The 21,550-nt window shown below is 41.0% G+C and overlaps 1 protein-coding gene across 1 annotated transcript in view; it reads left to right on the top strand.

Moving 5' to 3' along the window:
• Positions 1-903: 903 nt before the first annotated feature.
• The window catches only part of LOC124145742 (atrial natriuretic peptide receptor 1-like), a 43,296-nt gene continuing 22,649 nt past the window's right edge, over positions 904-21,550 (top strand). Inside the window, exons 1-6 of the mRNA XM_046515636.2 lie at positions 904-1,717; positions 13,549-13,731; positions 14,708-14,866; positions 15,361-15,635; positions 17,907-17,988; positions 20,319-20,522. Coding sequence (XP_046371592.2) covers positions 1,441-1,717; positions 13,549-13,731; positions 14,708-14,866; positions 15,361-15,635; positions 17,907-17,988; positions 20,319-20,522 — 1,180 coding nt within the window. The 5' untranslated portion in view covers positions 904-1,440. The remainder of the gene's footprint in view (positions 1,718-13,548; positions 13,732-14,707; positions 14,867-15,360; positions 15,636-17,906; positions 17,989-20,318; positions 20,523-21,550) is intronic.

The following is a 21,550-nucleotide window of genomic DNA, read 5'->3' as shown; positions in this document are numbered from 1 at the left end:
CTGGCATCCATACAGTGAGTGAATGAGTGAGTGATTGAGTGAGTGAATGGGTGAGTGAATGAGTAAATGGTCTAACGCCGTTTACAGCACTATTCCAGCAATATCACATTATATTGACCCATGTGTTCAATCAAACCAGAGCTTCGGGTGATAGCTAATACAAATCACCTAAAATCCAATATCAAATTATATTTCATGAAACCCTCTTACTAATTTTAAATTAATTTCAATTTAAGAATTGAAACCGAAATTTAACAAATCCTTCGGTGATATTATCGCAAAAACATGTAATGCAAACTTCTGACTAATTTCAGATATTAACACCGACTGAACGGAAACGTATGACAGCCCGTGCCGGGATACTTCCGGGACAGGAATACCATGACGTCACAGCACAGTACCCGTTTGGGTAGAGTGTCTGCACCCCGCCACAAGGGCAAGCTCTATACCCGGGGACTGTCACACCCGACACTGTAGCTATCAGCTAGGGAGGGGTTTCACAGCAGGGGAACTGATAATCCCTTCAGCTGAGCGGAAATGGATAAAAACACCCAAGTTCACGACACGAGCCGTCAGTAGAAGCGGTTATGTGTTGCGATAAGCCTGCAATGTTTAACTGGAGTATTCAGTCTTCAATCATTAATGCTCCATGGCGCCGAAGACATGGATAGCTCAGGTGCTCCTGACCAGTTCTCATTACTTAAACGATTTCGACTGCTGCAACCCAGAAAATTCTTTCTTGAGATGCAATATTATTTGAGTTGTATGACATATTTGAGTAATGACACAGTGGAGCTGGACGTATGTAGATGCAGACTTTTGAACAATCAATAATGAAGGACCAGTGTGACCTCGGCGTACTGAACTATGTGAATATACACTATGGATATATAATATTATGGATCCACGTGAACAGGTTGTTATTGTGTCATGTAAAATCTCAACTGTATGTGTAATTCAGACATTTCGGGAACATAGATTTCAAACTGGACCATTGCATCATTGATGTACACAGATGTAGCCGTCGGGAAGACAGATTCAGTCTTGGAAGACATATTTCAGTCATTGAAGACATATTTCAGTCTTGGGAGACATATTTCAGTCTGAAACACTTCAGTATTGACGGACACAAATTCAACAAATCCTGAGGACTGGGGCATACTTCATTCACCATTGAAGATTGTCAGAAGTGTTGTCAGATTGACAGTGTGTATTTGAGCAAACGACATTATCTGTAACTGATCATAGGTAACGATTATCGAATTCAGTCTTTCATATTATGGTGTAGCCAAGCTACATTGTATATGCAAAATTTCAGTTTTGACCTCGGAGTCAATTCCATCGAATATAAGTGTGAAGTAATTCAATGTGAAGACCATCTGAATCAGCGCATTCAGATCCTGCATCCAGCGCCAAAAGGAGTTATGATCATATGTGAGAATGAGGATGATGGTTCTGATATTCGCGTGCATATTTCCAGCCGTGTATCCCCTACACATAGCAATACCTCTGCCGATTTCACCCGGTAGCGACATATTCCCTTCCTTGGAACTAGCCAATGGCACAGTACAAATTGCTTTAGAAAAGGCTGGCGCTTCTGGTGTGAATGTCAGCTGGCTGGACACACACGAAGATGAAGAGACTGCCCTTGGTGTTTGTGTAGACTTGGTGAAGAGCAGCAATGTTGATGTCTTCATTGGGCCTCCCTCAACAAAGAGTGAGTATTTGTCTGATTTCGTGATATGACCTGGTACATATTTGATATTACACGGTTTTAGCCTTTTTTTAAAAAAAACAACCCATAGGGTCGGTGGTCGAATAAAAATAGTAATAAATTTTCAAAATATTATTTTTGACCCACTAGGTGAAAAGGGACCTTATAGATACAATTGTGCTGTGACGTTACAAAGAACTTACTTCAACTTATTTCCGCATAAATCGTCATGTGTGCTATCTGTACAAAATTAATCTTATTTGTTTCGAAATCTTCTAAAAGAGGCATTTATCAGACATTGTTTAAAAAACTGGAATCATTTCATAAACAGTTAAAAGTCTGAAAACTGGACTTTCTGTTTGATGCTATGTATCTCTGTAATTAATATGAATTGAATCTTACGAATTGTATTTTTATGGTCTAAAGCCACTGTAGTTTTAAAATATAATAAGTCAAAATGTGATTTTACACTCATAATGTCCCTCATCTCATGGTTGTTCACATTTGTTAAAGTTTGCACTGAACTGTCTAGTCGGTAGGGTAATTATAGACTGAACAACAAAAGTTCCTGTGTCATTGAATAAGATTTATTGCAAAGTTATGTTTTTTACCAAATCTGAAACAAATTCGGTTTGCAACAGATAAAAGACTACTGTAAGTGTTCAAATGGTTTAATTTGCCATACTGACTTCAGAAAATGCGTGTTTTTCATTAAAAAAAAACATGAACATGTCAAAATGTCAATTGTGTGTCCACCTCTGTTTGCGATGCAAACAACACATCTTCGTCTCATGGAATGGACCAGGCGTCTCACAAAGCCCTGTGGGATATCTGTCCATATCTGCTGGAGCATGTTTCGAAGTTCCTGGAGTGTTTGTGGTTGACGTCGAAGGCGCCGATCCATCTCATCCCACATGTGCTCGATTAGTGAGGTATCGGGGGAGCGAGCCGGCCAGGGGATGACATTCACGTTGTTTTGTTGAATAGAATCCTGAACAAGTCGAGCAATATGAGGCCGGGCGTTGTCATGTTGAAAGGTAATGCCTGGGCCATGACGACGCAAAAACGGTAGAACAACAGGGACGATGATCTAGGCGCGGTAGCGCTGTCCATTGAGATTTCCCTCTACCACTATCAAACGGGTCTTCTGTCTTGCTGTAATCCCAACCCATACCATAACGCTGCCGCCCCCGAACCGATCTTCTTTCATGACACAATGATTGACGTAACGTTCAGCTCGATGTCGGTACACTCGAATCCGTCCATCGCTGTGGCTGAGGTGAAAACGAAACTCGTCAGTGAATAGAACTTGTCCCCAATGCATGGCCGTCCAGCGTAGATGCTGTCTGCACCACTGTAGACGTGCTTGACGTTTGGTTTCCTGTCAAAATGGGACGTCTGGCGGGTCTTCTGGCGACAATCCCTGCACATCTGAGGCGACGACGTACGGTTTGTGAAGATATTCGTCGAAGGCCAGGGATGCTTCTTGCAGTCACTGTTGCTGGCTGGAATCGATTTCGTAGGTGTGTTGTTCGAATCCAGTTGTCTTGTCGATTATTGGTTACGCGTTGCCTGACACTCCGAGGATGGTCTCTGATTGCATTCGTCTGTTGCCAACGTTGCCAGAAACACCAAATGTTGTTTCTGTGGATGTTAAGTTGTCTTGCAACATCACGATGACTCGATCCTTCTTGAAGCATACCATTGCTCGCAGCTCATTTTCGGACATGCCTGGCATTTCGTAATGTTGAATAATTGCGTAATTTTGTTGTTTTTCTGAGTGGTTGTTGTCAGCACGATGCTAAACAATGCATATGGAATCCCGTTAACGCACATGTTTTTATACCCATTCTTGGGTAGTGAAATTCACGGGGCTTGCATACAAGTCAACTTTTGCATGGAATGCATGCTTTTCTGTAGCAGTTGCGTATTGGGGACTTGATTCCATACATGTACTACAATATTGAAAACCAAACTTTACTTGTTTGAAAAATACACTAAAATATTGGTGTCACAGGAACTTTTGTTGTTGAGTATATGACCAGTTTTAATGCAAAATCATCTTATAGCCAAGACATTTGCCGTGTCAACCAGTAATTAACGGTAGCAATTTAAACACACATACTCTCTTTACGCGTTCCCGTCGCGTTATTAAATAATTAGAGAAATATATACTGAACCAAAAGAATAACGATCATGAATATTGTTGGGGATATATTTATGAAAATGTGTGCTTCAGTACAAAAAAAACATTCACTAAATATTTATCATCCCTAACTTTTTTGTTCAGTATATTAACAAACTCGGCCGAAATCAGAAATAAGCTCTCCTCGTAGTTTTAATTTGATTACAAAATTTGTAAATTTTGTTCGTAAACAAAGACATATTAAACACCTGCCTAATTTCAATTGTTTTAGATTACAACGTTTTGTTTGTTTGTTGTTTAACGCCGCATTCAGCAATATTCCAGCTACATGACAGCGGTCTGGAAAAAATCGAGTCTGGTCCAGACAATCCAGTGATTGATATCATGAACATCGATCCACGCAATTTGGATCGATGACATCCATCAACCAAGTCAGCAAGCCTGACCACCCGATCCCGTTAGTCGCCTCTTACGACAAGCATAGTCGCCTTTCACGGCAAGCATGGGTTGCCGAAGACCTATTCACGGGTCTTTCCGGCAATTAACGTTTTGTTCAAGTGAATTCATATGCGCCCGACCATTTTGAGTTGAATGTGTTTGGATCAGAAGACATGCCAAGATTATTATGTTCTTTAAACATATGTGTTGCAATATTTTTTATTATTTTCACATTTGACAAACCAGCGAGTGTAGAAGACGAGGTTTGTAGGTCTTAAACCAGTTGACGTTAATTCAGTGTCCTGATTTGGACGTCTATATGACAAATCACATCTTATTTCAGCTCAGCTAATTTGAATTTATTCAGATCGATGGTAATTCATATTTTGTTTGTATAAATCTATCTATGTCTATGTATGTTCATAAATTTTCAGTTATGATCATGTTTACCAATCCATCAGTTGACCTTTCTGCAATACTTTATTAATTATATCTTGTGCGTAATAATATGTTTTCGAAGTAGTTCATCGAATTCTATTACAGCAAATTTTTACTTTAAAAAAAAACAAGTTTAATTAAATTGAATAAAAAAGTATTATTTACAAGTCTTAAAATGGCAAACGTCTGAGATCCGCTACACTTTCCTCCCACATGACACCGTGACGTACCTGACGAAAGCTTTTACGTCAAGTTACCCCTCGTTCCGTGGGTGGCAAGCATATATAAAACCTATTTTCATCTAGTCATTAGTTTCGTTGAAAACCTTTGTCCATGGATCAACTACAGTAACCTGATAACCTGTCTCATTACTTTTGATAGTTAAGTGGTTATATTTATATATAATGAATCATTTCCTTGTAAGTGATGATATTATAGAATGAGACACAAAGAGCTATTGCCATTTATAGTTTCGTTGACATTCACACGGAGTAAAACTGACGGCGTATATATACATAATGAATTGTATGCTGATAAATAATTTGAATGTGTTATGATGTCATGTTAGTTTGAATTACACATATTTTAAAGATTTTTAGAATTCAAATGTGTCCAAGCCAACAATGTACTGACCCAACTGGTCCCATTACATCGGAGTGAGTGAGTGAGTGAGTGAGTGAGTGAGTGAGTCAATATTTAACGTCACCTCGGCGTTTCAGCCTTATAATCACCATTAGATCGGACACCATTAGAACCGGGTATACGAAATTTACCGTTAGAATGGTTCGGTTGGTTGATTTTTACGACCGCACTCACATATATACCAGACGTCGGCTTGTAAAATATTAATTCTGGACCAGACACACCAGTGATTGATAAATGAGCAATGTCCCACGCGGTCAGGTTTCGGTGACACGCAATAAACCAGGTCAACAAACCTGACACCGATGGTAACCTCCCAAAACCCCTACATCCCATTTCCCCTACAGCTTAAGACAACAAAGTTCACGGTCCATGGTACTGCTAATCCCTAGTCTGTTACCTATTTCATACAATGGAACAACCCAAGAAACTTGAATAGATTGAGATAAATATTTAATTACGATTACGATATTATTCAAAATTCATAATACATTATAATAAAAGGCTTTATTTTTCAAAATTCATAATACATTATAATAAAATGTTCATTTTTCAAAATTCATAATACATTATAACAAAATGTTCATTTTTCATCTCAACTGTAAATCGTCTCATCTCAGTTTCTCAGTGTAATAATTGTTTCTTCCTATTGTTGTTGTAATTTCTAAAAATTGTCTTCTCATCATACAGGCATCTTTCATTACACTTACATTAATTTATTTTTTTTTAACTTTCCTTTAAGTCCCCTAATCCCCTAAAGCTCTACCCCTTTCATTTCTACTACCTCTACTCCAGACCTTAATCTCTCCTTTAGGTGAGTTCATAATGCCAGACAGGTAAATGCCGCGTGTTGTTTTAACTAATTGTAGGGGAACTGGGTTGTAGGGGAAATGGGATGTAGGGGTTTTGGGAGATAACCACACCGATCTAATTTGACGCCTTGTACGACAATCATAGGTTGTTTGAGATCTATTTCCCATAATTTGTCAATCCGAAATTGTGTTAATGCACTGGAAACTGTTTGTACAATAAAGTACAAACGTTACTCTAACGTTACTTGGCTGAAACGCTGCCAATCACTGCAAACCTAAGGTCTAAAAAACAACGAAAATACCAGTATCCCACATATCACTATCTAATAACCATTTGTTATTTATTTTTTGTTTTTTGCAAACATAAAACATGATTTATTTTAGCACGCCGTATTTTTCCAACCCTCGACGCGGGTTACCTAGGGAGTAGAAGCACTGATCCTCCAAGGAAATGCAATTCTTGGAGTACACTTGACTTTTGAATGAAGTGCCTGAATTATGTCGATATCAATTTGCCCTTTGACACAACAAATCCCCAGAGCATTTAACGCCTGATAATACATCTCATGGGATTATCGAGTTGCAAGACGCGTCGACAGGGGATTAAAGGTCACTTTATAAACTTTAGAATATTTTGAGTGCATGTGTAATAGTTGAAAAGAGTTGAAATTTGAATCCCATTATTAAAAATGTTCTAACAAAGTGTACATCTTTAAGGTATCCTATTGAGGAGCGTCATGTGTCTGCTACGTGTGAGTGTTGTTCACCCTGTAGTGAATGGGTACCCGGTAGGATGAATAGGTAATGTGAATATTCAGCTTCTAGCGCCTCACAGGTAGCTGATAAAAGAAAATCTAATGCATCCTGCTCCATTGCCCCTGGTCATAATGGTCAGGCTGGTTAGGCTCATCATCAGCTCAGGGCCCTTGCCCCCTCTTCACGCAGCCCAGACAGCGAATGGGACTCCAGGAAGCGATGCCAAGCCAACTCACCCAGAACTTTTCGGAGAATGAGAAGACTCCCCAACACTGCAGCCTTCTGCATTACCCAGATTGTCAGAAGGGCTGTATTCTTGGCAGAAAATACGAGTACCATCCCAGTGTCAATCAACAGATTTGGGAGGTACCAAACCTAAAACACCGAGAACAATGGGGAGTCGGACAACTCGGTATTTGGGATGCAAGCGGGACATTTCGAAAGCGAGGTCTGCATATTTGGCACGTTTGTCCTCAATCATGCCAATCACATTAGTGTCAAAGGGGAGAGAAAATTCAATGATATAAATGATTTCATTAGATTTATCAAAAAGAACAAGATCAGGTTTGTTGGCCTGGATACGCCTGGGGCTGTATACGGGCCTATTCCAAAGGATTTTGTATTTATCATTTTCCATGACGCCCTCTACATATTCCGGGTCGTACCATGGATGGACCTCTGTGTCAAAACCACAAGCATGGGGAAGACGGTAATAAAATGATCGAGCCACCCCATCATGTCGCTTAAGATACTGAGTTTGTGCCAAAGCTGGGCATCCACTGACAATGTGTTGGACAGTCTCATTAAATTCGTTACATAATCTACATTTCATGTTCACATTTTGATGCAAAATCACACATTGACGGTTTCGAGTTGGAAGTGACTGGTCCTGAGCAGCAAAGGACTCTGCAGGATTGCTGATCTTCTCAACACGCTGCACATGCACTCGATGCAATGGTCGTTCAGTTAGCCTCTCCTTTGAAAACTTAGTTAGGGCCGACTTGATATGGCACTTCGCTTGGTTGACACTCATTTCTGTACCATCCAGCAGTGCAGAACCATCAACAAAATCAACACTGACATTGAGATTATCCTGATGAGCCCCAACGTTAATCAAACCACGTCCTCCCTTAATGACTGGTATATATAAGCGATTGAGGGAAGAGCGAGGGTGGTGGGATCTGTTGTCTGACATGATTCTTCGTGTGAGAGTGTCAATACACTGAATTTCTTATTTCGTCTAATCAACAACACCAAAAGAATATGAAAGGACGGCTACAGCATAAGTATTTGTGGCTTTTACTTCACTGCGAGCGTACAGCTCTGAATTCCAGACTTTCTTAAGTCTACATTTGTACTCTGCCTCAAAGTAATCCTCCCCCTTCTACCTTGCCATTATTATTATTATTTTTATTATTATTATTATTATTATTATTATTAAACACTGGTGCTAGTTTTAGTCTGAATCGACTGACTTTAAACCTGTCTCGCCATGACTACAAAGTACCGATTATGCCCATTGTGTGTATTGTACAGTACCTGACATTCTCCGCCAGGTGGGAGATTACCTAGGTGTGTATCTGCTACCCTGATACCCGCTTTCCACCCATGGAACACCGGAATGCTCAGATTTAATAGATAGTTGATAGCTTCTACGTCTTTGTTCTACGGCTTAGATCCTCTTACTGGGGATAAATCCTCTATTAAAGGGATATCCCATGAGATTAAAAACTTTAAGCCTTTAAGGCAGTTACTCACTTAAAGGTGCTAGGCTTTGGGAAATTAGCAGCCCCAGCTAGTTTTATTCAAACTGTGTGTTTATAATCTTACATGTAATGATGTGTAACGATCTAACAGTGAATTATAACTGTAAGGGGAATAAAGCAACTTCAAAATAACTGGAATGGTGTTATTTAGTGCAAAATGAGAAAACACAAAAACAAATAAAAGTAAATCAGTTAATTCCTCTCAAAACATTTAAAAACACTGTCACAGTTCACACCATAAACTACTAACAAGTTTTAGATCTGCGCAGAGTGGGTTCGAATCCCGGGTAGCCCCGATTATGTAAATCTTGCACCATGACCGTGGAATATATTTATTTTATGAAAAAAAAAAAATCTAGAAACGCCTACAAAAGCAAGTCTAGCCAGCTCTAGCTAGCTCTATGAAATCAGCAAGGGAATTTATTTTTATTTTTAGATTCAAGAAGGATATTGTGTAATATAAGATTTCAGAGACTAAATGTTAGTCTACGATTATGTTTTTATAAGTTTGTCAGCACCATACCCGTGCTCGTGGGATTCACCAACGTGGTAAACGTCTCAGACCTGCATCACTTCGGGCTTTCCTCCCACATTAAGCTGACACGCCGCGATATAACTGGAATACAGTTAAGGGCGGCGTTAAACCCAACTCATTCTCTCACTACACTTGGAACCCGATCGAGGAGAAAAGTCCATTTGAAGTATCAGAAGAAGGAATCGTGTTTGGAATTAAAAGTGACGACACCCTTTCCATAATCATAAGAACTATCTCCTAAAAGCAGATTCGGTTGTATAATTCCGGCCATATCGTGTGTATATTCATCACTATCAGTGTTCGCGTGAACACCTTAACAGTGAGGTGAGGTGAAATGGATTTAACATCGCGTTCTTGATTTTTGCACTTATATAGCGACGTGCATACACACGTGTGTGTGTGTGTGTGTGTGTGTGTGTGTGTGTGTGTGTGTGTGTGTGTGTGTGTGTGTGTGTGTGTGTGTGTGTGTGTGCGCGCGCGCGCTTGTACTTGTCAGGAAAAAGGCCGATTTTCTAGAGATACCATGCCGCAGTTTTACATGAATACCCAAATCAGACACAGTTCACTGACGCCGGGCCGTCCAGTCCTTGTTTTATCCCTTTAATGCCGAAAGCCAGACAGGGTAACAACAAGTACCATCTTTTAACGTCTTTTGGTATGACGCAGCCGGGGATCGAACCCCCCACCTTATGCTCTTCAGTCAGACGCTCTACCACTAGACCACCGAGGCGGTTTCACCTTAACAAACACCAGGACATATGGTACAAGTCAAAATACGGAAATGCATCGGATATCGGATATCAACCATTTTGGTATGTCAGCTGTGTGTTAAACTACATCTGCTGATGTCAAACGCATTCAGAGAAATAGTGTATGTGGTCCACTATATATGCTTCTGAAAAGAATAATGTGAAATAAACGGGTGGTCCTTAACTTCTTTTGAGTAGTATATAACTTATACGTTATTTCGAAATATATTCTAATATGAAACACGTGTAGTCGTTTGTTGAACGTTGTTTATACAAGTAACCGATCGTTGCCTGTATCATCAATTTTACACACCAGTATGCCAAAGGTCATAATTAATAAAACATTCGTCACAAATGATAGAATGGGTTAGAAAAACACAGTGTTAATACGTTTATTCACATAGCTCGTTGCTCCCGAAAATTTCATTATTCCGAGCTTGAGATTTGAGGCGTTCTTAAAGTGCCCATTCGAACAATCCCTAAATCTAGATAAATGTTATCTGTCTTGAGATTTAAATGTCATTTAGTGTGCGAAATAGCGTTCTCTACAAGTGGGATTAACTCCAGATAACCCTATCAACAGAGGGGGTCTGAGGCAGTACCCTGTCGCACCCCTGATAACGTTATCAAACGTAACGGTTGTGTTAAACACTTCACGTGTCACTTACAAGTAGTGTCACATTTTCAAACACTACATAGACGTAATCATTCTGAGATACTGAGTTGCGACTCAAGTTTGAAATATAAACAGCGGATATTGAAAACAATCATTTACATCTGATGACGTTTATATTCGGGAGATATTTATCGGATTTGAGGGTGACAGATTGTAAAATAAATAAAGAAGTTGTCGTCCACAACAATACTCATTGTAATGTAATCCAGACTATTTTTTGCTATTTTTAATAAAGAAGTTGTTATCAATAATAATACTCATTGTCATGTAAACCAGATTATTGTTTTCTTTATATAATAAAGAAGTTGCATTGTTATCCAAAATAAAACTCATTGTTATGTAAACCAGGCTTATTTTCTTGATATAATAAAGGGGTTGTTATCCATAATAATACTCCTTGTCATGTAAACCAGACTAATTTTCTTGATATAATAAAGAGGTTGCTATCCAAAATAATACTCATTGTCATGTAAACCAGAATATTTTTTCTTGATATAATAAAGAGGTTGTTATCCAAAATAATACTGATTGTCATGTAACCCAGACTAATTTTCTTGATATAATAAAGAGGTTGCTATCCATAATAATACTCATTCTACCATGAATTTGGAATTTACTCGATTCTGATTGGTCAATCAGAGGCTATTAAATCACAATAAACCCCCTCTGATTGAAACAGTTGGTTTGACGACCGAATCACCGCGGAAGCTAATATTCATAGAATAGTACTATTTTCAGTCAGTGTCGGTAGGCATATTTAAATAATTATATCTGTAATTACAGGTTACAAAATGCACAGACGCGGTTACTACAATATTCAAAGGATGTGTGGCAATACATTTCGTGCAGAAAACACGATAGAAATCTACACAGGGAATGATTTTACGTTTTGGAGACACAGAGAGCTTGGGATTTTGGCGCTTTTCTATATACGACTGTGACGTCATTTCTTTCGCGTCACAACCGCGCTAAATTTAACATTTGAAACCTCACGCTGCGCGTTCGGTTCCAAATTCAATTTAGCGGGGTTAAATCTACAGGTAACCTAGCTCTACATTGAAAACACAGTATGTTTATCTCCTAATTGTTATGTAAACCAGACTAATTTTCTTGATATAATAAAGAGGTTGCTATCCAAAATAATACTCATTGTCATGTAACTCAGACTAATTTTCTTGATATAATAAAGAGGTTGTTATCCACAATGATACTCATTGTCATTAAAAATAGACTATTTTTTCTTAATGGTATAATAAAGAAGTTGTTATCCATAATACCCACTGTCATATAAACCAAACTATTGATTCTTTATAATATTATATGGTAAAGGAGTTGTTATACATAAAACTCATTGTGTTTACATACAGCTTGTCAATGCCTGATAGTATACAGGCTCTGGCTCGGTATAGACAGTTACGTTCCATGCTGTCACGATATGAGCATGCAAAATGACCCACACCACACACTATGTAAGACTTTTAACTATGGAATCATAGAAGGGACATTGTCGCGTTCACGCCCATACAAATAAAGAAAAAAGTAACAAAAGTAACAAATGCGCAACATCGGGATAACATTTTTACCAGGTGTCGCGTTGTCGTATTGTCCCGCTTTGAATAATATTTTTGGTTTTCCCAAGGGCGACAATGCGAAGATGTGACCTTTTGTAAGGTCAAATTGTGAGAAAGGGTCGTTAAAAGACTCGACAGCGTGGCAATAAGACTCACTGATAATTTTCCGCACATTAAATGTGCGCATGCGTAGTAAGTAAATGAAACTCTCTATGCGCATTCGTCACCACTCGCCCCTTTCCGCAACCTGCAAGAAGACTCGTCCCATATCGATGAATGTTATGTGCGAAAATACGACAAACCAAGCCAAATGCGCGTATGACTTCAAGCTCTTCGGTAAAAGAATCCCTCGGGAACATAACTTTGATTTTACACATGTCTTGCATCTAAAAATATATCCAAGATACGATTAAATGTGTTCAATCATACTGTATGGTACCACATGTCCTGATGTGCTTTAAATTCCCCACATTGGGAAATATACATGAATCATTACACAACGAGTTGACAATTCTTTTAGCTAAGCCCCTTGGCGTTTAGACGGAACCCGGTCGCAAAAATGGCCACTAGATGGGCACGAGTCGCTTTTCGGCTTGTCCCGGAAGAACACGAATTGGTCACGAATACATCTATGCGCAGAAACGGTTAGACTCTTTTCCAAACTCAAGTGGGCATTTACAGCTTTTCTCACATAAATATTGCTGTGAGTGGTTGAATGTTGTTAAAAGACGCAGACAGTAACATCACACCTTTATTATGGCAGAACTATTTTGTTTGTTTTACGGGTTTGATAGTGAAACATGTGGTCAGTAGGTCGAAAATGGATGACGCATTGTACAGGGATTTTTCGTCATCGTAAAGTTTTATTTCGATTGGTAGGTGAAAAAAGAAACTTGTAATGACTATCTTTGGAAAAAAACGTCTGCTTTTGTCATGTAAAATCCCCTTTTTATGATCCAATCGATCCACAAAATCGGCGATATAAAAAAGCTTGTCATTCTGACTTTTCCTTATTTTGGTTTTTCGATTTTTAAGTTCGAAGGATCTGTAAACCAAGAACAAGAGTAAAACACACAACCAGCCACGACTGACCATCCAATCCCCTTTACTCGCCCCTTTCGACAAGCATGGGTGGGACCAATTCAACCTCGCAAGCTGTTTGGTAGCGCCATTGGGAGATTTTAAAAGTTGTACCTGTGTGACGTTTCAATGATAAACTACGAAAATGTAAGCCTCACATAAGAACAAGTTTTATGAACATTTGTTTTGAATAACCAGTCATGCAGCAGTTCCATCTATTTCCAGCTATGAAGATGGTTGGCTATGTTGCGTCCTACTGGAACATCTCCATGGTAACTTGGACTCCAATGAGGCGCAATTCGTTGCCAGACAAGGGTCATTTAAATGTCGACAGCGTTTATGGCACGTATGAAGGTTTGCTCGAGTCTGTGGCCACCGTTCTCTTAGACTGCGGATGGAAACACATAGGTAATACCCTTTTCCTCAAAAACGATATGGGCGAATGGGTGAGTAAGTGGATTTAGTGTAACGGCGTGTCCGTTTAATGTGAGAGCACGTTGATGCAGGTCCAATACTTTTACCACTTTGGCTGTAAACTCACAAGCATGTCGTGGATGCGAAAAGGCAATCATAAGATCATGCAACGAATAAGGGACGCAACTCCGCATAGCGAATAACGGTTCTTAAGACGTCAAAGCGTCAACGAACCAAATCACAGCGGTTGCTGTTTGTGGGATGTACTTTAGCTTTTTAAAAAAGGCACTGCACAAGTAGTCGATATTGTAACAGCCAAGAGACAATGTCGTTAAAGTTAATGTAGTTTGTAGTTATGAAATAGTAACAACGAGACTTTCTAGGGCTTCGACCCTTCCCCAAACTGAAACACTTGTTGCATGTAGTGTCTCCTGCAGCAAGTAACTTTGTTCGAAACATGTCTGTTTTCAAGCAGTAAATGGGTACCCGGCAGTATCTGAATTTCATAAGGCAGTCTGAGATGTATGCTCACCAGGGAACTGATAGTGAAATTCAAGAGTACATGATCCATTGACCGGGGATTAAAGCATCGATTTGAGCATGCTTCGAAAGGATGGATTGTTTTAATATACACATTCTTCTTCATTTTGTATGGGCACAGGTGGCCCAGTCGTCTAAGGCGCCGCGATTCGCTGTGCAGAGTTGCGTCCCTTGGGACCACCAGAAACCTTTGATTGTGGGTCCGAATCCCGGTTCGCCCCGATTATGTTTCTAGGTTTGTCAGCACCGTACCCGTGCTCGTGGGTTTCACCGAAGTTGTAAACGTCTGAGACCTGCATCACTTCGGGCTTTCCTCCCACATTAAGCTGACACGCCGTGATATAATTGGAACACTGTTAAAATCGGCGTTGAACACAACTCACTAACTCTTCTTATTGTATTGTCTTCTAATATGATCTTTCTACTTCAGGTTTTATTGGACATATGTGTGATACATGCACAGCCTTTTTAAGAGCCGCTAAAGCTGTCTTCCCTCGGCACGGTATTGAAATCGGCCTTTCGGCTTCGATATCCTGTCATGGAGAGGACACAGAAGATAAACTCAAAACTCTCAAGTCAAAAGCTTCAAGTAAGAATATTCTTCAAGATATCAGTTATACAACAAGTAGGGGAGGGTACCAATTCCAGTTGCGATTTGGTACATAGTCAGATAATAAAACAAGGAACTCTTCCTCTAGAGGTGCCTAACCCCCGTGAACATGATTTGTTTAAATCTTGGGGGATTCCTGTTCTCAATAGATCCCAAGTACCCTAGGATGTAGTTCTTTTCTAAGACCGCAAAAAGTCAAGCAGATATATTGAGGTTTTGAGAATCCGCATGGTATTAAATCCCCTTGTCTCAAATATCTTATATGAATATAGAAAAAGTCCTTCCTTGATTATATTGAAGATCATGGTTAATCTTAAAGACAGGGCTTTAGTGGTACATTTGGTGCAGCCGGCAAGCTTTGACTAGACATAGTTTAGTCTGAGCGTATTTGAGCGGTTTTAAATTGGACATTGCGCTGTACAATGTCATGAATTGTTTATGATTAATGAATATACGTTTTGATATGTTTACAGTTATTTTAAGCTGCATACATCTTCATCATCACAACAGTTTTCTGGAGGCTGCTCACAATGCGGATATGACGTCAGGAGCTCATGTGTTTTTGAATTGGCGACCAGAGCCCCATGCGTATATTCCATATGAAACCATTGCTGGACAAAAATATTCAAGCAGTTTGCTGCAGCTGGTCAATTATAATGTAAATAAAACAAGGTATGGAGAATTCTTCAAAAGAGTCTTTGCGAAGGTACCCCATCGTCACAAGAGATGGTCATCGCACTCTTCATGGGTAAGCTTTCTGTTCGGTGTTCTAGGATTTGGTGGGCGAACCGATGGCCCAGACAACTGAAGCACCGTATTTCGCTGTGCAGAGTTGCGTCCCTTAGGCCAAAAACGTTTGAAACGTTCTTTCAAATCTCGAGTGATCGTGTTTCAAGGTTTGTGAGCATCAGGGAATTGCAAATGACATCAATGTGGTCACTGATACCTCAAATTTGGAAATGACCTCTTGATGTCTAAATTAAAACTTTTGAATGCTTTACTGAGGCTTTGAGTGAGTGAGTGAGTTGGGTTCAACGCCGCTTTTAACAGTATTCCAGTTATATCACGGCGTGTCAGCTTAATGTGGGAGGAAAGCCCGAAGTGATGCAGGTCTCAGACGTTTACCACTTCGGTGGAACCCACGAGCACGGGTATGGTGCTGACAAACCTAGAAACATAATCTGGGCGAACCGGGATTCCAACCCACAATCATAGGTTTCTGGCGAGCCCAAGGGACGCAACTCTGCACAGCGAATCGCGGCGCCTTAGACGACTGGGCCACCCGTGCCCCCACTGAGGTCTTGAATGTTCTAACCCTGATCAAAGAACTTTCAAGCAAGAGTGAACGTTTCTACTCGTAATCATTTTAGTGCATCTACCCGAAGTCATTATAATGCTGGGTACAATGTGTGAAGCCCATTTCTCGTGTCCCCCGCCGTGATATTGCTACAATATTGCTAAAAGCGGCGTAAAACCAAACTCACTCACTCACTCATTATAATGCATTGCAATCTTTTTCATCCTCAACAAAGTTGGTTAAAATCGTAAGTACTATTAAATTGGTTATTCAGGAAAATACCAGTAACTTGTATGTTGAGATGGAAGTAATGATCCTCGTGGTTACATAGCGATTAAATTTAATTCTTATGAACAGTACTAGTGCCAGTTTCTGTGGTATAGCTGCGTGGCTACCATCCTCTATACCTCCATGGCTCTCATTTCTGTAAACTAAACAAACCATTCACCGTAGTTCTCGCTATCACAAATTACCCGCCCTTGGTTTTCATTGAAGTTTAACGACCAATCAACCGTTGAGATAAGGACAAAGGAAATGGGTAAGGGCGGTAACTCGTAATGCCATGTTGATATCGGCTACCCATTCGTGACCAACTCGTAATATTCCGGGACAAGCCGAATAGCGACTCGTGCCCATCTCATGGCCATTTTTGCGACCGGGTTCCGTCTTAGCGCAAACGGGCATACCTAAAACAATTGTCAACTCGTTGCGTAATGGTTCACATATTATTTCCCTATGTATTAGATATATTTCAGATGCAATTTGAAGCACATTGGGGCGTGCGGAATTATACAGTATGATTGAACACATTTAACTGAGTCTTGGGTATGTTTTTAGATGGAAGACATATGTAAATTCAAAAAATATTTCTGAGGGATTCTTTGACGAAGAACTTGAAATCAAACGCGCATTCTGATTGGTTTGTCGTATTTTCGCACATAACATTCATCGATAGGGGGACGAGTCTTCTTGCAGGTTACGGAAAGGGGCGAGTTGTGACGAATGATCGCCTACCCAACATTGAAGCCGGTTTGGTTTCGCATTCTGACTGGTTCGTTAGACTGAGTAGCGTAGCAAAGTCAAATGCGCTAATGAAAACCAAGGGCGGGTAATTTGTGATAGCGAGAACCACGGGACTGGATCCAGTGGCTGGTGTACGTTGACCGAAATCTGATGCCTGGAGATGAGGATAAACAGATTCGAGTGATTTCTCTGACTTATGATATAGTTGATATGTAATGTCTCTATAATTTTGCTTAATGACCTAAAGTTTTATCGGTTTAAAGATTTCACTTCAATGGCTAGTGAATTTCTGGCTCGCAATCCACTGCAAAAACAATACTGCTTTAAGTGATAGATAATGTTTGGTTTGGTTTGTTTGTTGTTTAACGTCGCACTCACCAATATTCCAGCTATATGACGGCGTTCTGGAAATAATCGAGTCTGGACAAGACAATCCAGTGATTGATATCATGAGCATCGTTCCACGCAAATGGGATCGATGACATGTATCAACCAAGTCAGCGCGCCTGACCACCCGATCCCGTTAGTCGCCTCATACGACAAGCATAGTCGCCTTTTACGGCAAACATGGGTTACTGAAGACTTATTCCACCCCGAATCTTCGCGAGTCGATAGATAATGTAGTCATGTTATGGATATTGGGCATGTCAGCATTATTTGACATCGATATATTTAATACGCCGTTTCTGATTGTTGCAGGGAGGTTGGCATTATCTAACGTTTCTTCACGACGCCGTTATTCTCGCGGTCAATGGATCTTCACCCGGAGACACGTTCACAGGTAGATGTGAAGTCCTTATTACCAGGTCTTTGAAAGGCATTTAGAAGTGATACATACACTCTTCAAAAAAAAAGAAACGCATAGTTAAAAAAATAAGGATATTTATTAAGCGGATGTAAAAATATCTACACAGAATATGCGTGAACACAATCAAATGAAATTAGACAAAGTGATCGACAAAAGCATTGTCGTCATTGTCAGGATTAATTCAGTTCAGTCATTGCACATGTGTAGCCACAAGGGGGCGTCATGGTCAGTACCTGGTCACACCACCTCTTGCAGCCGTCACTGCTCGACACCTCCATGGCACAGATTGCACCAGCAGATTTTTTCGTGGGGAATCCTTCGCCATTCCTCCTGTAAGGCGTTGGCGAGTTGTGCCCGTGTGGGGACGCTGGTGACGTTGACGGACGCGTCGATCAAGTTCATCCCACAAATGTTCAATCGGGTGGAGATTAGGTGATTTGGACGGCCATGGGAGGACATTGATGTTCTCATTAACAAGGAAATTAACTGTTGCACGTGCTGTGTGGGGCCGAGCGTTGTCATGCTGGAACAGCTCCCTCTGGCGGTCCAAAGTTGGGAGGAGGTGAGGACGCAGAACTTGGTCTATATATCGGTTTGCTGTAAGAATGCCCTGGACAACCACTAACTGTGATCTACCTGTGAAGGATATAGCTACCCACACCACGACACTCCCTCCACCAAATCGGTCCACCTGTCGAACGCAGTTCGGCACAAAACGTTCATGTCGACGTCGGTATACACGTTGTCTTCCATCCCGTCGTTGAAGAAGAAAACGTGACTCATCGCTGAACCAAACACGTCGCCAGTTCCTGAGATCCCATGTCTGTACTCTGTTGCACCACCGGACACGTCGTTGACGGTGTAGACGTCGCAAGACAGGTCCAACTTTTGGTCGTCCCGCTCTAATTCCCACTTCCCTCAGATTTCTGATGGTTTGGTCGGAAATTTTTCGCATACCAGGCACTTGTCCTGCAGTGTCCGTTGCTGTAGCAAATCGATTCCGAGGGTGATGCAACCGGATGTACCGATCCTGAGCAGGGGTGGTCACTCTTGGTCTTCCGCTTCTGGCATGATCTTGAGTCGAATTAGTGCGGGTATATCGATCCCATAGTCGAGATATGGTGCTTTGGTGAACGTTGAAGTGTCTTGCAACGGCAGACTGGGACTCCCCTGCTTCCAAATGTCAAATGGCGATATTTCGGTCAGCTGCAGTTAATCTTGGCATTTTTCGATCTCCGTTCACGTCAGAAAATTCGTAATGAACTGATGAATTTTGTACGGTATTTTATAGTCAGTGTTTCTACTCTTGTTTCCAACAACGTGCATTGTGCTGAAAACATTTTCTGAATGCAATTTCCGTGCATTTTTGCTGATAAACGTTTACAAAAAACATTTTGATATGTGTTTGCGCGCAATGTACAACAAACATGACATGATTGACGGGAATCAAACATAAGAATTGTCTTTATGACGTTTGCTGGGAAAACAAATCTAATTGGAATTCTCAAAACACCTATGCGTTTGCTTTTTTGAAGAGTGTATAAGGAAGTGAGTGAGTGAGTGAGTGAGTTGGGTTTAACGCCACATTTAACAGTATTCCAGTTATATCGCGGCGTGTCAGCTTAATGTGGGAGGAAAGCCCGAAGTGATTCAGGTCTAAGACGTTTACCACTTCGGTGAAACCCACGAGCAAGGGTATGGTGCTGACAAACCTAGAAACATAATCGGGGTGAACCGGGATTCGAAGCCACAATCATAGGTTTCTGGCTAGCCCAAGGGAGGCAGAGTGCACAGCGAATCGCGGCGCCCTAGACGACTGGGCCACCCGTGACCCCGCATAAGGAAGAGAATGTATGGATGTCAACTACTATATTCTGAGGAACACAACGTTTCGGAGTATCTCTTACTCCGTCATCAGGTGAATGAATGCCATGAGACAGACAGCCTATATATGTCCCCCGCCGTGATATTCCTGGAGTATTGCTTAAAGCGGCGTAAAACCATACTCACACACTCACTAATTCTAACATCATCATTGTTATTAGAATTACTTCCGTCCACCACTTTTCCCACTTTAGACCGCCATGGTCTAGTGGACAGGGTGTCTACTCTAAGTGCGGAAGGTCGGTGGTTCGATCCCCGGCCGCGTCATACCAAACGACGCTAAGAGAGGCTCGGTATAAAGGGGATGAAACAACAAACTGTCGGGTCGGAGTCAATATGCTTTTAAGGCATTAATAGGTTGAAATCCACACGTCATCTCTGTTCTCACTGATATTTGATCTACCATTCTACTTCTCCAGATTCCCGGCTTCTGACAGGATCTATGGAGAGTGTCAGTGGTATCCGCACTCCAAGACTGTCAGTGTTCCATTTCCAACACAACAAAACAGTGGAGGTGTTCCTGGTGCAGGGGGGCTCCAGTCTGCAGAGGTTGGAAGGGCTGTACTGGCCCTGGGGCAGACTCCCAGATGACCAAATGCCATGTACCGGTCAGGCTTGTGAAGGTCTGTAAACACTGATTTAAAGCGCGTAAAACATGCAAATATCTTGTTAATTGTCTTCATATGTTTGTTTGCTTGTTGTTCAGACCCAACGTAATATTCCAGCTATATGACGGCAGTAGGTAAACAATCGAGCCTGGACCAGACAATCCATTGATTGACATCATTAGCATCGATCAACGAAATTGGGATCGATGACATGCATCAACCAAGTCAGCGAGCCTGACCACCTGATCCCGTTAGTCGCCTCATACGACAAGCATGGTCGCCTATTTGGACAAGCATGGGTTGCTGAAGCCCAATTCTAACCCGGAACTTGTTTGTGTGTTTGTTTGTTGTTTATTAACGCCGCAATAAGCAATATTCCAGCAATATGACGGCGGTTTGTAAATCACCAACCAATTCAGCGATAGATGCCATGACCATCGATCTGCGCAATTGGGATACGATGAATGCAAATCAACTTAGAAATGATTTATTCTGAGCGTACAAAATATTGTTGACTTGTTTTGACGTTTTGAACCTCTGAGGAACATAAAATGAAACGTGTTTTTTCCTCAGTTTTAGTGGTTTCCATAGCACCGAATCGTGAGAAAAGCAATGTGTATTCGTGTAGTGTAGATATACTCAAAACACCCATTACATACATTGAGGACCGCCTCCGTTATCTAGTGGTAGTGCGTCCGCACGGAGAGCGTAAGGTCCGGGCTTCGATCCCCGGCCGCGTAATACCAAAAGACGTTAAAATATGGGACTTGTTGTTTCCCTGTCTGGCTCTCGGCATTAAGGGGCTAATACCAGGACTGGTCGGCTCGGAGTCAGTATACTGTGTCTGAGTGGGGTATTCATGTTAAACTGCGGCATGGTATCTCAGTGGGCTGGCACTATGAATCGACATCAGTCCGGACTAGTACAAGCACGCACGCAGGCACGCGCGCGTGCATGCACGGCGCTATATAAGTGCAATAATCTTGGACGTGACGTTAAACCCCATTTCACCTCACATACAGTGAACTGAGAACTGCGTTCAC

Source organism: Haliotis rufescens, unplaced genomic scaffold (assembly GCF_023055435.1).
Source record: "Haliotis rufescens isolate VD_foot unplaced genomic scaffold, xgHalRufe1.0.p SCAF_21, whole genome shotgun sequence".
Lineage (NCBI taxonomy): Eukaryota > Metazoa > Mollusca > Gastropoda > Lepetellida > Haliotidae > Haliotis > Haliotis rufescens.
Note: the sequence above shows the minus strand (reverse complement) of the source record. Positions and strands in the feature narration are given on the sequence as shown.